Raw genomic sequence first — 19031 nt, 5'->3', positions numbered from 1 at the left:
TTTTTCATTTAATAATTGACTCACCCCTGGACTGTCAGTGATTTATCATGAAAGGTTACAAAAAAAATTCTTTTTATCTTTTCATTTTCAAACTAAAATTGTATGAGGCAGGGCGACGTCTACCCACTTAAATAAGATAAAAGGAAAGGTCAATGTTAGAATATTTTGTTTCATCAAATTAGATATTTCACAAAAGAAGTTTATTATAAATTAGTTAAAGGTCATTAATGAAATATAAAAAAATCTGCTCATGGAGCAATAGATTTAATATATTTACCTTACTTAGTTTATTTCCATTAGCAGTTTTTATTATGCAATCAATCCAATTCCTAAAACATTAATACCATTTACTATATCATACTAATAAGTATATTATTTTGATATCTAGTTTTATATCATGTAAAAATATACCTATACCCTGAGGAAAACCTTAAAGCATTTACCTATCATAAGCATGAGCATGGACATCAGTGGACACAAATTAAATTTATTACTGAAGTCTTAATCAGAGTTTATTACATAGAATTTATTGCCTTGTAACCAAGCTTTTATCTTTGTAATCTAGAAGAGACAATTAATTTTTAATACCAACCTCTCCCCCTCCCATACCTTACTTCTATTGTACACCAAAAATTGTTAGGGACAAAGTTTAGATAAGGATTGGATCGGAAAATACGTCTATAAATACGGCTGAGAGTTGCATTTTAGCAAGAGTATTGATAAGAAATGCATTACTATTACCAAAGCAACTTTTAAGATAGTATGATATTTTTCCTTCCAGTATATTTTGATACCCTAGGAAGCAGATATTTAAGTGATGATGTATGATATATACCTGAAGTATGAAGGTCTTGTAAACACTTCAGGTGCATCAGATGAACAAGATAAAGATCCACTGTAAGTATTAAGTATATTTTAGAATTAATTTGATTAATCATCAAGTTTGTTTAGCTACAAGAATATTTGTTTAACAATAAGAATATTTGAACTGATCTTAAAAGGAATATCATAAATATACCCTGACACCTGTAAAATCGGGACGTTGCCATTCCTGCAACTGGCAGAAATACAGTGGATGTATTTTGTCAAAATTGTTTGTCTGGATGTAAATTCGACAGTAATTTGCCATTTATCATAGGTACCCTGACAAATATACATCTAACACAGGCATTTAAACATCCAAAATTGTCAATTATACATCTATTTCTTGCCAATTTCACATCTAAATTTTTTATATGTCATAAATACATCTTGTACATTTTTATCAATAATAAACAATAGTAAACTGTATAGTAGATATTTATACTACAAGAATAAAAATTAAGTGCTACATATGTCCTAAAAATTAATGTTCTTGGTGTTCTCTACAATTCACTTTCGATAATCGAACCAGATTTCAAAAGATTTTATATGTAATGATGATAATCTTTGCTTTCATCCGCATATTATGTTGATAAAAACCATAATGTATATTATCGCTAGCAGTCACATCACTAGAAGCTTTTAGGGTGGTAAGTTGACTCTACCAATTTGCAATTTAAGTTTTAAAACTAAAAAGTAAAAAAAAATTGCGGAGATGGTAATTCTTTTCTAGGTGTTATTTCTTTTTTAGAGTGGAGAGCTCTCTTCCTAAATAGTTATAAACTTCTCTATACCTATAATATGCTTTACTGTAAAGAAGAACCCTATAGGTTCAGCGGTTAACAAGATCCTTTGCTACAGTCAAAAAAAGCTTAGCTTACTAATTTATATAATAGGATATAATAAAGTAACAGGATGTCAGTTTGTCTATCTGTTTGTTTGTTTGTCTTTTTCTTTTAAAATCTAAAAAAAGATGGTTTATTTAATTGGACTCCCTACTCCTCAAGTGCCCCAAGAGGCCTCTAAGGCGTAGCCGCTAGTAATAGAATACAGTTACAAAATGCCAATCCTTATATTAAAGTAAAAGGATGTTTGTGTGTGTGTGTGTCTGTTTGTATGGAAGGATCTTCCTAACCAATATGCTTCTCCTTTACAGGGACATAGGTCATAGGTCATGGGAAGGTTTTTAATTATTTTAGAATAGGGTACCTGCACCCTCATGCGCTTAGAAAAAAATCCACCAACATTTGTTAAATTTTAAAAAATATTTAAAAATTATTTAAAATCATTCAATGTGTAATGTAAGATTAAGCCAAATATTAATCACGGAATCACATATAGGTTTTTTATTATTTTGCTAATTAATCTATAAAATATTTACACATTGTAAGACAACTCTTGAGTTATGTAAGAAGTACAATATCAGCTGATAGAACTTATTTCAATTTTAAAAGATAATTTAATAAAAAAAATAACAAAAAAAGTTGATTTTACTTTTTATAATTTTAATATAATACCTATGAACGCATGTTCTTGTATTGATAATAAATGTCTTCTATACAGTTCACTATTGTTTATTATTAATTAAAATGTATAGGATGTATTTATGACATATAAAAAAATTTAGATGTAAAATTGGCAAGAAATAGATGTAAAATTGACAATTTTGGATGTATAAATGCCTGTGTTAGATGTATTTTTGGCGGTTACTTTAAGTATGACTGTATTTTTGGCAGAGGTTTTTACATTTTGACAAAAAAACATCCAGATGTATTTCTGCCAGTTGCAGGAACGCCATGTACCCGTAAAATCATATTGCAGAGTTAAAAAAATCAATAATAACCTATATGAATTGTTTTAGGGAATTAAAAGTTTTTTTTCTTTATTCAGTGAGTACTATTTATGAAATTCTTTTGTGTCTTTTCTTTTTGGGTAAAATTATTGCTTACAGAGCAGTTTTCTTCATAATATGTTAAAAAAATAATGAAAGATGTAGGTTATACCTATGAATATACATAGAAAGGGGTGGATTAGATGTGTCTTTTAATACGACATACAAGCAATTTTATTTCTTGGTATCTTATTTTTGGATTTCTCGCCAAATTAGGAAATTTAGAATCATTAGAGACCATGTTACTTTTTTAAAAAATTCCCTTAAAATTAACCTTGCAGTGGGACCTTGTTATTTTTTTTTCTTCAGTTATTACTTATTAGTATTTTTATGAATTTTGATAGATGCAAACAAAAGACATAATTTAAAATTATATAAGAGTACAATGATTATTCAGCAAAACACTCTAAAATCCAAGAATTTAGTAAAAAATACTTTAGAATCCTCCTAAATGGGTTATGTGGGTTATTATTCTTATTTTTAACTCTGCAATGTGATACTATAGGTGACAGAGTATATTTTCGATACCTCTATAAAAATGCTTCAAAAACAGTTTAATTAATACTTTTTGGTGGTTAAGGGGTTTATGCCAATTTTTAAAATCTAATCTTGGACATAAGTTTATTGCTTGTTTTTTTGATGGAAAACTTCCACAATAAAAAGTAAAACAAATAAAATTGAGTGTGATAAACACTTGAATGTGGTTCAAAATAAATATTTGAAATAAAACAATGTGACCTTTGCAACCACTGCCATCTACTGCTCAAATAATGTTTCCCCAATTATACACTATAAAATTTGTTTAATACCTAACTATTCCAACAAGGCTCCGCTTTCCATTTTCCTAAAGTTTAAAAATACATTTAAAAATTACACTGAATTGACAAAATTTTCATCTGGTGAGATGGCCAGCAACATTGGAAATTATCTTCAACTTTCAGATGCTATACAAACTCTACTAAGTTTCTTCTTATTGGATTTTCTTCATTTAGTGATTACTTTAATACTTTAAGTTATAAAACTTTCGAAACAATCCTTAAAACAAAAATAACAATGTCTAAAATGAGCAAATCTTCTAAATATAAATATGATAATCTAAATGAATTATATTAGTGTCCTGGAACGTAGAGCTGGCTCTGGCCATAATGACTTTATAAGTGTTTCAATTTTCTCCATGACAACTTAGGTTATTGCAAATAAATCAATCAAGTAACCTCCTTCTCTCTGTAGTTCCTATTACACATTTCTTTTATTAAAGGGCGAATATAGGTTCGATATGATATGAGCTTATATCAAAGGTGCAATTCCATAGATTATAAATAACTTAAAAATATTGACATATTCAATTGTATAAGTCTGTTTATAGCTTAAAACCCGTCAATCTCGAAGAAAATATTTTGTAATTAGTGTGGTTCCCTAAGAACTCAAACACCCTAGCATCACACAAGGCTTCGTGGCAAGGTTGAATTAAAAAGCTTTCGTTAAATGATAGTCGTAATAACGTGGAAACCAATTAATCAGGGGTAAGTATACCCTCCTTCTACCTTCATAAAGTAAATTATTTAAAAGTTAAAAAAAAACATCAAATAATGTTAAAAGTAAAAAAAATTAATCGATAAAATTTTCTTGGAGGAAGAATGATTTCAAATCCCTGTTTTTTTGTGGCCGTGTGTGTGTGTGTGTTGAAAATGCGTACAGAAGGGTTGTTTATATCATCATGAATTAATCAAAGATCTCTGTACAGAAAATAAACTTTAGGACGTATTATTTACCCTGTCAATACTCCTGACGCCCTTCTACGCAAATTATTTTTATGCTTTTTAAAAAATTAAATAAACTAGTATATAATCTAAAATAATAAACATTTAAATTATCTTTTAAGGTGCGTGCCAATGTAATAGTCAATCAAACTTAAGCAAAATAGTCAAAAAAAAAGTCTTGTAAAGGGCTAAAATAAACGATTTTGTCGGCAATCTCATTTATTATATGTTCAATTGAAACAGAAAATTGCAAAATCTACTTAAGGATTTTTTTGAATTTTTAAATTTGGCATAGATATTCTAAAAGTATGTAATGGCACCTTTGATATAAGCTCATATCATATCGAACCTATATTCGCCCTTTAATTCTTCAAATATTTTCAAATTACTCTAAACTGATGTGAAAGAGCCTAAAACCATACCCAGACTTATTTATAAAATGAAATAGCCTGAAACCTTATCAGGACCTATATACTTCACTGTAAAGGATAACTAAATTGGTACGGTTAGCATGATTTTTTGCTACAGACAAAACAAGCTTACTACTTTATATATTAGGATAAAGAAAACATTACCGATATCGTTACAGGTCCACCACTATCTCCTTTACAAGCACGTCCATACAGAATTTCCTTGAAAAAAACAATAAACAATTTGTAATTTATATAAAATAATAATAATGGTTTAAATTATGTTTTTAAGGTCAGCTGAATTTGATTTTTCGATTGTGTACATAGTTTCCTCATCCAATCTCATTATTTACTACTAGCTAAAACAGCTTAAAATTTCAAAACAAAATGAAAATTTGAAAAATTAAAATTTTGAATGTATAATGCATAAATCGTTTATACATTATATCGCTTTTCCCTTTGACTGGAGTAGCTGAAAATAGGTTTTGCAATATTTGGGTTCTCTGCTGTACAACATCAGATATTAGGAAAGATAAAGGCAATCAATTTTCAGTTGATTGTTTTTAAGCATCAAAATATATACCCCTTCAAAGCAGGAAGGACTTCCCTTTCCACAAATTTGTTGTTCTGAAATTCCCTGACTGATTGACTCACAGAACGTCAGAAATGATTTACTCTGAAATCAGATTTTTATAATATGAATTTAGTGCAAGTAGAATGTTTCACTAGTGACTTGACTTTGAGTATTTAGATGCATAAATCTCTAAATTAGTAATACCCAATAGGAAAGGAAAGTTTGCATCAAACTGCAAGAAATATGCCGCTTTAACTGCGAAAGAACTGCAAAAAGTACTAATCAGAGCACCAATAAAACATTTTCCAGTATGGCTTCGAAACTGATCTATATTTGCTGTATTAGAACCAGTTCTAAACTTCTTCTAAGCCATACAGAAAGATCGTGTATCGTATCGGCCCTCAGTGTAACAAAACTGGTTTTAATCTTATATTTTTTCATTTCAATACTCTCAGAAAGCTGTCTATAATACGATGTGATAAATAACAAGTAAAGGAAGCCTGCAAGAAATATGCCGTTTTAACTGCTAAAAAACTGCAACAAGTACTAATTAGAGACAATACCTCAAATTTGAAGCCTTCTAGAAGCGTTGTATTTCTTCCAGGCTTCCTTTTCATTATTTTGATATAACATTTGATCATGACATTCTTTTTACATAAAATTTTTGCCTTTGCTTCAAAAGACCAAAATTACATAAATCCAATGAAAGCCCTAATCCTCAAAAGGCCTTATTAAGATATAATATATAAAATACAAGGATGATACCATTCATTAATACTAACCTAACCTAGCCTAACTAAAGTACACATTAGGCGAACATAAACTCTTGTAAAGTGTCAAGACTTAATGTTAGGTTAGGTAATACTGAGTAGCCCTTAAGGTTTGGGGTTCGCTCGCTGCAGGGGTAATGCTAGATTTGGTTAGGATATATGGATGTTGTCATCCTTATATTTATTTTATATTTTAATTAGGTCTTATGTAATGTAGGCTTTTGTAGGATTAGGTCTTTTGAAATTATATCTCTTATAGGATTACACTTATGTAGGAATAGGTATTTTGTATGATTATGTCTTTTGTAGTATTAGGTCTTTTGTAGCAACACAAAAAATGTTAGATAGGATGTAACACCTCTTTTGATACCTCTTTTGGTTTTTTTGAGACAAATTCTGTTAGAGATGAATGACATTGCTGTGATTCTACTAAGGTAACATTTACAATTCCAAGTTTTTTTCCTTCTATTCCTTCTTCATTTTGTCCAAAACCCTTAAAATTGAAAATATATTTGAAATTTATTTAAGAAATTGTTAAGCTAAGAAAGTAACAGTATTTTCATTCAAACCTATTTTTGGAAAAGACACACCCACCATAGTTTTTAAGTTTTGAAAATACATTTTAACCCTTAGAAGATTTATCTCTATTAAGTATTATCTTGATCCTGCAGAGTTCAACCTTTTCTTGACCTAACCTATAAGTTGTCAAAATATTTGTTTTTTCAAAAATTAAAAATAAGTTCCATATGGAATATTAGAGAAACTGTCGAAGAGTATCTACTTAAACACATACTTACCTCTATTGAAGCTATTTTTCCCTCAAAATTACCATTCCTTGCAAGACATGTTGGTGTATCTCCAAATTCTATAAAACAAAATGTAAACTAACTTTTTATTTTCTACAGGTTGTGCAACAAAAGTGTTCCCCTTTTGAAAATACAAATTTTTAGCTTAAAAATTACTAGCGTATTTGCCCCTAGCTTTGCCTCAGGAGGTAATTGGGAGTCCTTTACTATATAGAATCATTCTTAAACTGTTTTTGAAGCAAATATGTTTTGCATGTTCAAAAATATTCTTTGGCAATTTACATAAAAGTACACACCACTTTAAATTACCCTGACAATAAAATAACACCCCTCTTTTTGATTGAAACACATCCCTCTTGATATTGTTTTAAAGGGGTTTTAAAACTTGCAGATGGTTGTGATTTTTGGAGCTTCGTTCCTTAGTTCAAAGTCCAAAGGTTTTACATATTGGGACAATTTTTGATTTTATTTCAAAATGTGCGTTTTTGCATACAATAAATAATAAAAAAAATAGCAATCTATCCACGAGAGGGAAAATTTACGTGGTAAATTAAGGATATTGAAACTATCGATAAAAATAAAAATGTAAAAGGATAATAAGAAATCTAATTTTGATATTAATATGCACACACTGTTCTAAACTCAGACCAAAACAAAAAGAGATGTGAAAAAGAAAAGTTGATGAAAACCAGCTGTATTGCTATAGAAATTAAGGGGGGGGGGAAGTTTTGACACATTTGTGTAAACAGGGAGTATAGGCTTTATCTTTGGACTGAGAGGATAGATTATTAGGGATAAAATCATTCTTATATGATGAATTTTCCCAAGTTTTAAGATTTTTTGGATAGCCAGGCCTCCAGGTCCTCTCTGTACAGGTAGAAATTAAAAAAATAAATTTTTTTTTGAAGAGTTAGAAGTCAACCTATGAAACAAAATATGCATATTTTTTAATGTTATTCACATATTTGAAGAAGAAAACGCATATTTTGTTTCATAAGTTGACTTCTAACTTTTCAAAAAAATATTTTTTTTTTCATTTTTACCTGTACAGAGAGGACCTGGAGGCCTGGAGCTCCGGAACCTGGAGGCCTATCCAAAAAATCTTAAAACTTGGGAAAATTCATCATATTAGAATGATTTTATCCCTAATAATCTATCCTTTCAGTCCAAAGATAAAGCCTATACTCCCTGTTTACGCAAATGTGTCAAAACTTCCCCCCCCCCTTGTTTTAGAAATTAATATGCTCCTTAATAATGGGAAAGTTGACAATAAAATTAAAGCTCTAGTGACTGACAGATGGACAAAGTAAACACTACACTATTTGAATTTACAATTTACCTGTAAAATTAAAAACCAATCTTCTTCCTAGTTGGACAAGTGCAATGTCATTGTATAGATTTGGAAATTCATAGTATGGATGAACAAATACTTTTCTTGAAATAATATATTCCTATGATAATAAATTTGTTTATATTAGCTGTAAATATTTTTTTTATAGTTAGATTCTTATTAAAGGGACTGTGCATGAAAAAAATTCTCATCTGATTATCAAACCTAAACATCATCATATTCATATTATCTCAAAGATAGGGCAAAATGGGCTCTTGTTTCCTTAAATTACAAAATAATATAGTTTTAATATTTCTTTATTAACAGTCTGATTAAAGTATAATCTAAATCTCCTAAGTGGGTCATTCATTTGCCAACACAATTAGAAAGGATATTATCATTTTGAATAATCTCAGAAATTCAGCCCTTTGGAGACAGTGAGGTATTTTTTCTCTCAATAATACCAATTTAAAATATTGTTTTTATACAATTACAACGTTGTTAAAACATGATTTGGCAATTTTATGTACTACAATAAATCCTTAACAGTAAGTAATAGGAGAATCTGAACAACTGTTCAGATTCTCCTGGTTTTTCCATTTTTCTTCACGATATGCCACAAAATATAGACACAAATCCTTGCAATTTTTAGTAAAAGTAAGTTTTTGGTTGATCAGTATTGCAAAAGGTGCTTAGGAAATGTTAAAGTTTAATTATCAGATGAGAATTTTGTCATGCACAAACACTTTAATTGATTTGAATAAAGATTTTTTTTAAAAAATCTAAATGAGCCTATATTTCTTTATACATCAGTTAACAAACAACTGAATTTATTTGAAAATAAATCATATTTGATTGTTGGTTTTATCTATAGCTGTATTTGAAATAATATAACTATGAAGGAGAATGAGCATAAGAAAAGGATGGGTTGGGCAATTGGAGGGGGGTGGGGGTGGTTACTCGAAAACCCTTAGAGCTAGAGTGAGCTAATTACGAATTTAAGGCTTAAGCTTTTTTAAGGCAAATGTTACTTTTGATAATATATAGGTGACCACCACTTCCGCTGTTAAACGCCATTTTCCACTGCTGCAAATTTTTTCTGTTACATTTCATGCCGAAGTAGGCCATTTTGTATCATTTGAAACATTGTTTTTTTCAGAACAAATTCTAGATAAATCCTGTGCTTTCAAAGATATTGGAAGAAAGCATTATTTGTTGGATCAGTACAAGAAATTAATTTTAAGAAGGGCAGGTTGACCATTGACATATTCTAATGTAGCCAAAAAAAAATTTCCTCACATTTCACATAAGGAGAATTTTAATCATTAAAGACCATGTTTTTTTTGTAGTGCAGGAAAATCGCAATGAACCGTGGGAGTGACGGCCACCAATGTTCTTAAATGTAACTTTGGCCCTTCAGAAGCTTATATCCAAAATAAGTTCACTCTAGCTGTAAAGGGCCTTAAGTAAGCCTTCCCCTGACCAGCCTATTCTTAAGCATGTCCATCTTTTAACAAATTGCTAACCTTAAAATCTTGCAATGATGTCCTAAATTCATTAAAGTCAACAGAAAGTTCACCAGTAAAATAGTCAGAACAATGAGCTGCAGTTAGTAACCACCTTAATGAATTTGTAAAAGTAAGTCTTTGTTTTCATTATTTGAAAAGGTGTGTGTTCATTGTAAAACTGTACTTGTCATTCTGACTTTGTGCTCAAAATTAGCTCATATTATGCATCTAACTATTGAAAGGGGGATGTGGAAAATAACCATTTGGGCAGGGGGGGGGGGGTTTACTCGAGAACCCTTAGAGCTAGAGGGAGCTAATTTTGGATATAAGCTTCTATGGGGCCAAAGTTACTTTTAAAATTATCGTCGACCCCCCACCCCCCCCCCCAAAATTTTTTTTTTTGGGGGGGGCGGGTGGATTATACTATAGGATGTTTCTCATAAACGACTTGAGATAAATGGAGCAAACCTTGGGATACAAGTTTTGTAGGCCTATATTTGATTTCAGAATTATCGTTGACCACCCACCCACCCCAAAACCCCTAATTTGGGGGGGGGAGAGGCGGGTGAATTATACTATAGGGTGTTTCTCATAGACGACTTGAGATAAATGGAGCAAACCTTAGGATACAAGTTTTGTAGGCCTATATTTGATTTTAGAATTTTCGTTGACCACCCACCCACCCCAAAACCCCTAATTTTTTTTTGGGGGGGGGGGCGGGTGAATTATACTATAGGGTGTTTCTCATAAACGACTTGAGATAAATGGAGCAAACCTTAGGATACAAGTTTTGTAGGCCTATATTTGATTTTATAATTATCGTTGACCACCCACTCACCCCCAAACCCCTAATTTTTTTTTTTTTTTTTTGGGGGGGGTGGATTATACTATAGGGTGTTTCTCATAAACGACTTGCAGCAATTTTATTTTGGATGCTACTCCCTTAGGTTTAGAGATAATTGGATGAAATCTTTTGGGCTGGGTCACTAATTACCCCAACTATTGGTATCTTTAAAAAAACGGCTGCGAGACCGCCGCTTCGCCGCCCGCCACCATTTACCGCCGCCACCAAAAAAATTTTTTTTATTGCATTTCTCGCTGAATAAGGCAATTTGGAATCATTTGAGACCATGTTATTTTTTTCTAAAATTTTTCGCCTTACAAGCAACCCTGCGGGGGATTTAGTCTTTTTTTTCAAATTCTCGAAAAAAATAACATGGTCTCAAATGATTCCAAATTGCCTAATTCGGCGAGAAATGCAATAAAAAAATTTTTTTTTTTGTGGCAGCTGTAAACGGCTGCGGGCGGCGGGAGCGGCGGTCCCGCCGCCGTTTGTTTAAAAGATACCAATAGTTGGGGTAATTAGTGACCCAGCCCAAAAGATTTCATCCAATTATCTCTAAAACTAAGGGAGTAGCAACCAAAATAAAAGTCGAAACAAAATTGTAAGTAAAGGGGGGGGGGGGGAAATGTGGTGACTCGTCACACGACATACCAGCAATTTTATTTTGGGTGCTACGACCTTAGTTTTAGAGATAATTGGATGAAATCTTTTGGGCTGGGTCACTAATTACCCCAACTACTGGTATCTTTAAAAAAAACGGCTGCATGACCGCCGCTCCCGCCGCCCGCCGCCATTTACCGCCGCCACAAAAAAAAAAATTTTATTGCATTTCTCGCTGAATTAGGCAATTTGGAATCATTTGAGACCATGTTATTTTTTTCAAAAATTTTTCGCCTAACAAGCAACCCTGCGGAGGATTTAGTTATTTTTTTCAAATTCTCGAAAAAAATAACATGGTCTCAAATGATTCCAAATTGCCTAATTCGGCGAGAAATGCAATAAAAATTTTTTTTTTTTGTGGCGGCTGTAAACGGCTGCGGGCGCGCCGTTTTTTTAAAAAGATACCAATAGTTGGGGTAATTAGTGACCCAGCCCCAAAGATTTCATCCAATTATCTCTAAAACTAAGGGAGTAGCACCCAAAATAAAAGTCGAAACAAAATTGTAAGTAAAGGGGGGGGGGGGGGAAATGTGGTAACTTGTCACACGACATACCAGCAATTTTATTTTGGGTGCTACGACCTTAGTTTTAGAGATAATTGGATGAAATCTTTTGGGCTGGGTCACTAATTACCCCAACTACTGGTATCTTTAAAAAAAACGGCTGCGTGACCGCCGCTCCCGCTGCCATTTACCGCCTCCACCAAAAAAATATTTTTATTGCATTTCTCGCTGAATTAGGCAATTTGGAATTATTTGAGACCATGTTATTTTTTTCAAAAATTTTTCGCCTTACAAGCAACCCTGTGGGGGATTTGGTCATTTTTTTCAAATTCTCAAAAAAATAACATGGTCTCAAATGATTCCAAATTGCCTAATTCAGCGAGAAATGCAATAAATTTTTTTTTTTTTGTGGCAGCTGTAAACGGCTGCGGGCGGCGGGAGCGGTGGTCCCGCCGCCGTTTTTTTAAAAAGATACCAATAGTTGGGGTAATTAGTGACTCAGCCCAAAAGATTTCATCCAATTATCTCTAAAACTAAGGGAGTAGCACTCAAAATAAAAGTCGAAACAAAATTGTAAGTAAAGGGGGGGGGGGAAATGTGGTGACTTGTCACACGACATACCAGCAATTTTATTTTTGGTGCTACGACCTTAGTTTTAGAGATAATTGGATGAAATCTTTTGGGCTGGGTCACTAATTACCCCAACTACTGGTATCTTTAAAAAAAACGGCTGCGTGACCGCCGCTCCCGCCGCCATTTACCGCCGCCACCAAAAAATTTTTTTATTGCATTTCTCGCCGAATTAGGCAATTTGAAATTATTTGAGACCATGTTATTTTTTTCAAAAATTTTTCGCCTTACAAGCAACCCTGTGGGGGATTTAGTCATTTTTTTCAAATTCTCAAAAAAAATAACATGGTCTCAAATGATTCCAAATTGCCTAATTCAGCGAGAAATGCAATAAAATTTTTATTTTTTTGTGGCAGCTGTAAACGGCGGCGGGCGGCGGAAGCGGCGGTCCCGCCGCCGTTTTTTTTAAAAGATACCAATAGTTGGGGTAATTAGTGACCCAGCCCAAAAGATTTCATCCAATTATCTCTAAAACTAAGGGAGTAGCACCCAAAATAAAAGTCAAAACAAAATTGTAAGTAAAGGGGGGGGGGGAAATGTGGTGACTCATCACAAGACATACCAGCAATTTTATTTTGGGTGCTACGACCTTAGTTTTAGAGATAATTCGATGAAATCATTTGGGCTGGGTCACTAATTACCCCAACTACTGGTATCTTTAAAAAAAACGGCTGCGTGACCTCCACTCCCGCCGCCCGTTGCCATTTACCGCCACCACCAAAAAAAAAATTTTTATTGCATTTCTCGCTGAATTAGGCAATTTGGAATCATTTGAGACCATGTTATTATTTTCAAGAATTTGAAAAAAATGACTAAATCCCCCGCAGGGTTGCTTGTAAGGCAAAAAATTCTCGAAAAAAATAACATGGTCTCAAATGAATCCAAATTGCCTAATTCGGCGAGAAATGCAATAAAAATTTTTTTTTGGTGGCGGCGGTAAATGGCGGGGGGCGGCGGTCACGCAGCCGTTTTTTTAAAGATACCAGTAGTTGGGGTACTTAGTGACCCAGCCCAAAAGATTTCATCCAATTATCTCTAAAACTAAGGTCCTAACACCCAAAATAAAATTGCTGGTATGTCGTGTGACGAGTCACCACATTTCCCCCCCCCCCCTTTACTTACAATTTTGTTTCGACTTTTATTTATTCGCAGCCGTTTACAGCCGCCACAAAAAAAAAAAAAAATTTTATTGCATTTCTCGCTGAATTAGGCAATTTGGAATCATTTGAGACCATGTTATTTTTTTCGAGAATTTGAATAAAATGACTAAATCCCCCACAGGGTTGCTAGTAAGGTGAAAAATTTTTGAAAAAAATAACATGGTCTCAAATGATTCCAAATTGCCTAATTCAGCGACATTGCAATAAAAAAATTTTTTTTGGTGGCGGCGGTAAATGGCGGTGGGCGGCGGGAGCGGCGGTCAGGCAGCCGTTTTTTTTAAAGATACCAATAGTTTGGGTAATTAGTGACCCAGCCCAAAAGATTTCATCCAATTATCTCTAAAACTAAGGTCGTAGCACCCAAAATAAAATTGCTGGTATATCGTGTGACGAGTCACCACATTTCCCCCCCCCCCCTTTACTTACAATTTTGTTTCGACTTTTATTTTGGGTGCTACTCCCTTAGTTTTAGAGATAATTGGATGAAATCTTTTGGGCTGGGTCACTAATTACCCTAACTATTGGTATCTTTTAAAAAAAACGGCGGCGGGACCGCCGCTCCCGCCGCCCGCCGCCGTTTACAGCCGCCACAAAAAAATTTTTTTATTGCATTTCTCGCTGAATTAGGCAATTTGGAATCATTTGAGACCATGTTATTTTTTTCAAGAATTTGAAAAAAATGACTAAATCCCCCACAGGGTTGCTTGTAAGGCGAAAAATTTTTGAAAAAAATAACATGGTCTCAAATGATTCCAAATTGCCTAATTCGGCGAGAAATGCAATAAAAAAAATTTTTTTGGTGGCGGCGGTAAATGGCGGCGGGCGGCGGAAGCGGCGGTCACGCAGCCGTTTTTTTTAACGATACCAGTAGTTGGGGTAATTAGTGACCCAGCCCAAAAGATTTCATCCAATTATCTCTAAAACTAAGGTCGTAGCACCCAAAATAAAATTGCTGGTATGTCGTGTGACGAGTCACCACATTTCCCCCCCCCCCCCCCCTTTACTTACAATTTTGTTTCGACTTTTATTTTGGGTGCTACTCCCTTAGTTTTAGAGATAATTGGATGAAATCTTTTGGGCTGGGTCACTAATTACCCCAACTATTGGTATCTTTTAAAAAAAACGGCGGCGGGACCACCGCTCCCGCCGCCCGCCGCCGTTTACAGCTGCCACAAAAAAATAAAAATTTTATTGCATTTCTCGCTGAATTAGGCAATTTGGAATCATTTGAGACCATGTTATTTTTTTCGAGAATTTGAATAAAATGACTAAATCCCCCACAGGGTTGCTAGTAAGGTGAAAAAATTTTGAAAAAAATAACATGGTCTCAAATGATTCCAAATTGCCTAATTCAGCGACATTGCAATAAAAAAATTTTTTTTGGTGGCGGCGGTAAATGGCGGTGGGCGGCGGGAGCGGCGGTCAGGCAGCCGTTTTTTTTAAAGATACCAGTAGTTGGGGTAATTAGTGACCCAGCCCAAAAGATTTCATCCAATTATCTCTAAAACTAAGGTCGTAGCACCCAAAATAAAATTGCTGGTATGTCGTGTGACGAGTCACCACATTTCCCCCCCCCCCCCTTTACTTACAATTTTGTTTCGACTTTTATTTTGGGTGCTACTCCCTTAGTTTTTGAGATAATTGGATGAAATCTTTTGGGCTGGGTCACTAATTACCCCAACTATTGGTATCTTTTAAAAAAAACGGCGGCGGGACCGCCGCTCCCGCCGCCCGCCGCCGTTTACAGCAGCCACCAAAAATTATTTTTTTTTATTGCATTTCTCGCCGAATTAGGCAATTTGGAATCATTTGAGACATTGTTATTTTTTTTTGAGAATTTGAAAAAAATGACTAAATCCCCCGCAGGGTTGCTTGGATCTTAGACATGGATAAGATGTCTAAGAACTTTAAAGGAAGCCTGCAGGAAATACATTGCTCTAACTGCTGAAAGACTGCCACAAGAAGATCCAACACCTAAAATTGGAAGCCTCCAGCTTCTATAATAAAAAGTTATAGATATTTAAAATGACATTTAGGGTAAAATTAATTTTGACAGTTTTAAAGCAATTAATTTCAATATTAAAAATTAGGTCAGCTAAAAACAAAACTATGAGTTTATTTTGGGCTCAAAGTTAGAATGCAATCAACAGTTTACATTTTCAAATTAAAAACACCCCTTTCTGTTTGCAGAAATCATTGCAGAAAATAAGGAAACTAATACAAGTATCTACAGATACTCAGTTGTGATTGGTTGTTGGGCAGATCCTTCTTTTGATTGGCTGGAAATACTAATGTTGAAATTCACCTACACTACGGAATTGTTGCAGTTTACGGATTTTTAAAAGGAAATTTGACTAAAAATTGTTTTCTTATATTGATAATGTAATCATTTACTGGCACCCTAACTGTATGCCTGAAAATAGCTTATGATTTTGCTTCTAATATTGAAATTTCTATCATAAGTGCTGGAAAACTTACAAAATTTCAAAATACCTATAATTATTTTGTTATTGAAGCTAAAGGCTTCTAATATGGGGTATTGGAACTACTTATGACAGTCTTTCAGCCTTAAAGGGCGAATATAGGTTTGATATAATATGAGCTTATTTCAAAGGTGCCATTATATAGATTATAAATAACTTAAAGATATTGACATATCTAATTGTATAAGTCTGTTTATAGCTTAAAACCTGTCTAACTCAAGATAATATTATGTAATTAGTGTGGTTCCCTAAGAACTCAAACACCCTAGCATCACACAAGGCTTCGTAGCAAGGTTGAATTAAAAAGCTTTCGTTAAAGGATAGTCGTAATAACGTGGAAACCAATTAATCAGGGGTAAATATACCCATCTTCTACCTTCATACAAATTATATAAAGTAAAATATTTAAAAGTTTAAAAAAACATCAAATAATGTAAAAAGTAAAAAAAAAATAATCGATAAAATTTTCTTGGAGGAAGAATGATTTCAAATCCCTGTTTTTTTAAGGTTCGTGTGTGTGTGTGTTAAAATGGCGTACTTGAGGGTTTTTATATTTTCCAGAATTAACCAATGATCTTTGTACAGAAAATAAAATTTAAGACGTATTATTTACCCTAGTCAAAACTATTGACGTACTTTTATGCAAATTAATTTTACTTTTTTTAAAAATTGAACTAAAGAGTATATAATCTAAAATAATAGACATTTAAATTATCATTTAAGATGCATGCCATTGTAATAGTCAATCAAACTTAAGCAAAATAGTAAAAAAAAAGTCTTGTAAAGGGCTAAAATAAACCGTTTGTCGTCAATCTCATTTATCATATGTTCAATTGAAACAGAAAATTGCAAAATCTACTTAAGGATTTTTTTGAATTTTTAAATTTGGCATAGATATTCTAAAAGTATGAAATGGCACCTTTCATATAAGCTCATATCATATCGAACCTATATTCGCCCTTTAAGAGCAGTGTATATTTTACAGGCTTTCTTTTATTACAACACCACAGATGCCCACCTGTCACTGATCATAACACTTCCACATGATACTGTTGGATTTTCTAAAATCATAAAATTAAGATATTTTAGTGTGTTACAATGAATGTATTGACAATAAAACAACTTTTAACATAATTATTGCAATATTCTATGTATTACTGTAATAAAATAATACTAGAATATACAATTTAATTAAAATGATTATTTTTCCACATTCCACAGATAGTTAAATATTTGGGTATAGTCCCTTTCATAACATCGCACCTTATGGGGCAATTCTTTGTATTTTTCACATTAGCTTTTCTCCTATTTCTAGACCCTGTGGGGCCAATTACCTGTAACCTAACCCTGTGGGGCAATCACCTAACTCAATATAGGGCGATGTTACATAAGGACTATTCCCAAAAAAATGTATTAGATGATTACTCTTTCTTTTTATGAGCATTTTTTTCCTGTTTGTCTGCAATTAATGCTACAATAAAGTCTTGGATTATGCGCTGCACTCCTTAAAAGATGCCTGCAAGAAATACAACACTTTAACTGTCGGAAGACTGTTACTAGTAAACCCATTATCTTTAGTTCCAATAAAAAAATACATAGGCATTTTGAAGTGACATTTTTGGTACATAAAAATTTTTAAATTTGAAGAACTCAAGATAGAAATTTCAACATAAGATTATGTCAGCTAGAAGCAGTTTATAGTCTTAATTTGGGCTTAAAGTTAGGTTGCAAGTAACTGAAACAATCTTAACAACTAAAACACCTCTTTTCATTATCATAATCTTTTTCAAAATTCGGTCTAACTTCTGTAAAGAATGAGAGTACTGTAGATATTATTCCTGTAAATTATTGTTTCAAAAGATGAAGGCTTCAAATTTGGGTGTATTTCTTGCAGGATTCCTTATAGGATATTTTTTTCTTTGAATTAAAATCTTACCATCTGGAATGAATTCATTAGGAAACTTAGGAATAGATCCATCTGAAAAGCATTTTATTAAATTCACAGTATAATGGTTTATCATGATTTTTTTTACTAAACCTATCATGAATATTTGTTAAAGAAGGTGTATTAACTTTTATTTTTATAGCTAGCCGGTGCTTTTAGTAAGTAGTAGATGTAAAAATTTCCATAGAATTCAGATATGCAATCGTTTTTTTTGTAGACCTCTTATTTTTTAAAAACAAAATTAAGTCGCTTTTAAGGTACTAAAACGCACCAAAATAAAAATAAAAATGCCAGTATGAACAAAAATAGTAAGATCTTTAATTTGACACCTTACTTTTTAAATTCTGTTGAGAAATTATTGAAAAAAATAGATTTTTTAAATCTTGGTTTAATCAAAACTTTAAACAAAAATATACTCTACCACAGCCATAAAAAATATGGGTTCATGTATACTTTTAGAATCAGAAAAATATTACAAATCCATTGTAATTAAAAATTTAAAAAAAGTAAAAAAAAATTAAAAATAAAAATGGCCTAGCATATTATTTTGTACAGGCAACACTATTTTTAACCGCTCTTTACCCCCTTCCCATTTTTACCCCCAAAACAAGGTTTAAGATGGTTGCCTGTATAATATAATATAATAGTTTCATATAATTTCTTTTATTGTAGTTTATTTACTATTTTGTAAACTTTTTATTTCAATTTTGCTTAGAATCGATTTGTAATATTTTTCTGATTCTAAAAGTATATATGAACCCATATTTTTATGCCTGTGGTAGAATACATTTATGTTTTAAACTGTTTTTAAAGCATTTTTGAATGGGGGGTCAAAAATATACTATGCCACATTTAGAATAAGACTGCAGGGCCGAAATTTTAATTAGTCCCCCGAG

At 32.6% G+C, this 19031-nt stretch overlaps 1 protein-coding gene across 7 annotated transcripts in view; it reads right to left on the bottom strand.

Annotated features, from left to right (window-relative positions):
- LOC145330046 (uncharacterized) overlaps positions 1 to 19031 on the bottom strand; it is a 50581-nt gene that overhangs the window by 155 nt on the left and 31395 nt on the right. For all 7 annotated transcript variants that reach the window (XM_080174581.1, XM_080174582.1, XM_080174583.1 and 4 more), the window contains 11 exons: positions 18127 to 18168; positions 17209 to 17251; positions 9929 to 10022; positions 8412 to 8523; positions 7064 to 7131; positions 6637 to 6759; positions 5506 to 5598; positions 5088 to 5144; positions 3562 to 3596; positions 836 to 895; positions 278 to 329 (listed from right to left, as the gene is read on the bottom strand). In XM_080174581.1, coding sequence (XP_080030707.1) covers positions 278 to 329; positions 836 to 895; positions 3562 to 3596; positions 5088 to 5144; positions 5506 to 5598; positions 6637 to 6759; positions 7064 to 7131; positions 8412 to 8523; positions 9929 to 10022; positions 17209 to 17251; positions 18127 to 18168 — 779 coding nt within the window. The remainder of the gene's footprint in view (positions 1 to 277; positions 330 to 835; positions 896 to 3561; positions 3597 to 5087; positions 5145 to 5505; positions 5599 to 6636; positions 6760 to 7063; positions 7132 to 8411; positions 8524 to 9928; positions 10023 to 17208; positions 17252 to 18126; positions 18169 to 19031) is intronic.

Source organism: Acartia tonsa, chromosome 10 (assembly GCF_053477335.1).
Source record: "Acartia tonsa isolate MP-2025a chromosome 10, ASM5347733v1, whole genome shotgun sequence".
NCBI lineage: Eukaryota > Metazoa > Arthropoda > Copepoda > Calanoida > Acartiidae > Acartia > Acartia tonsa.
This window is presented reverse-complemented; position numbering and strand designations above follow the sequence as displayed.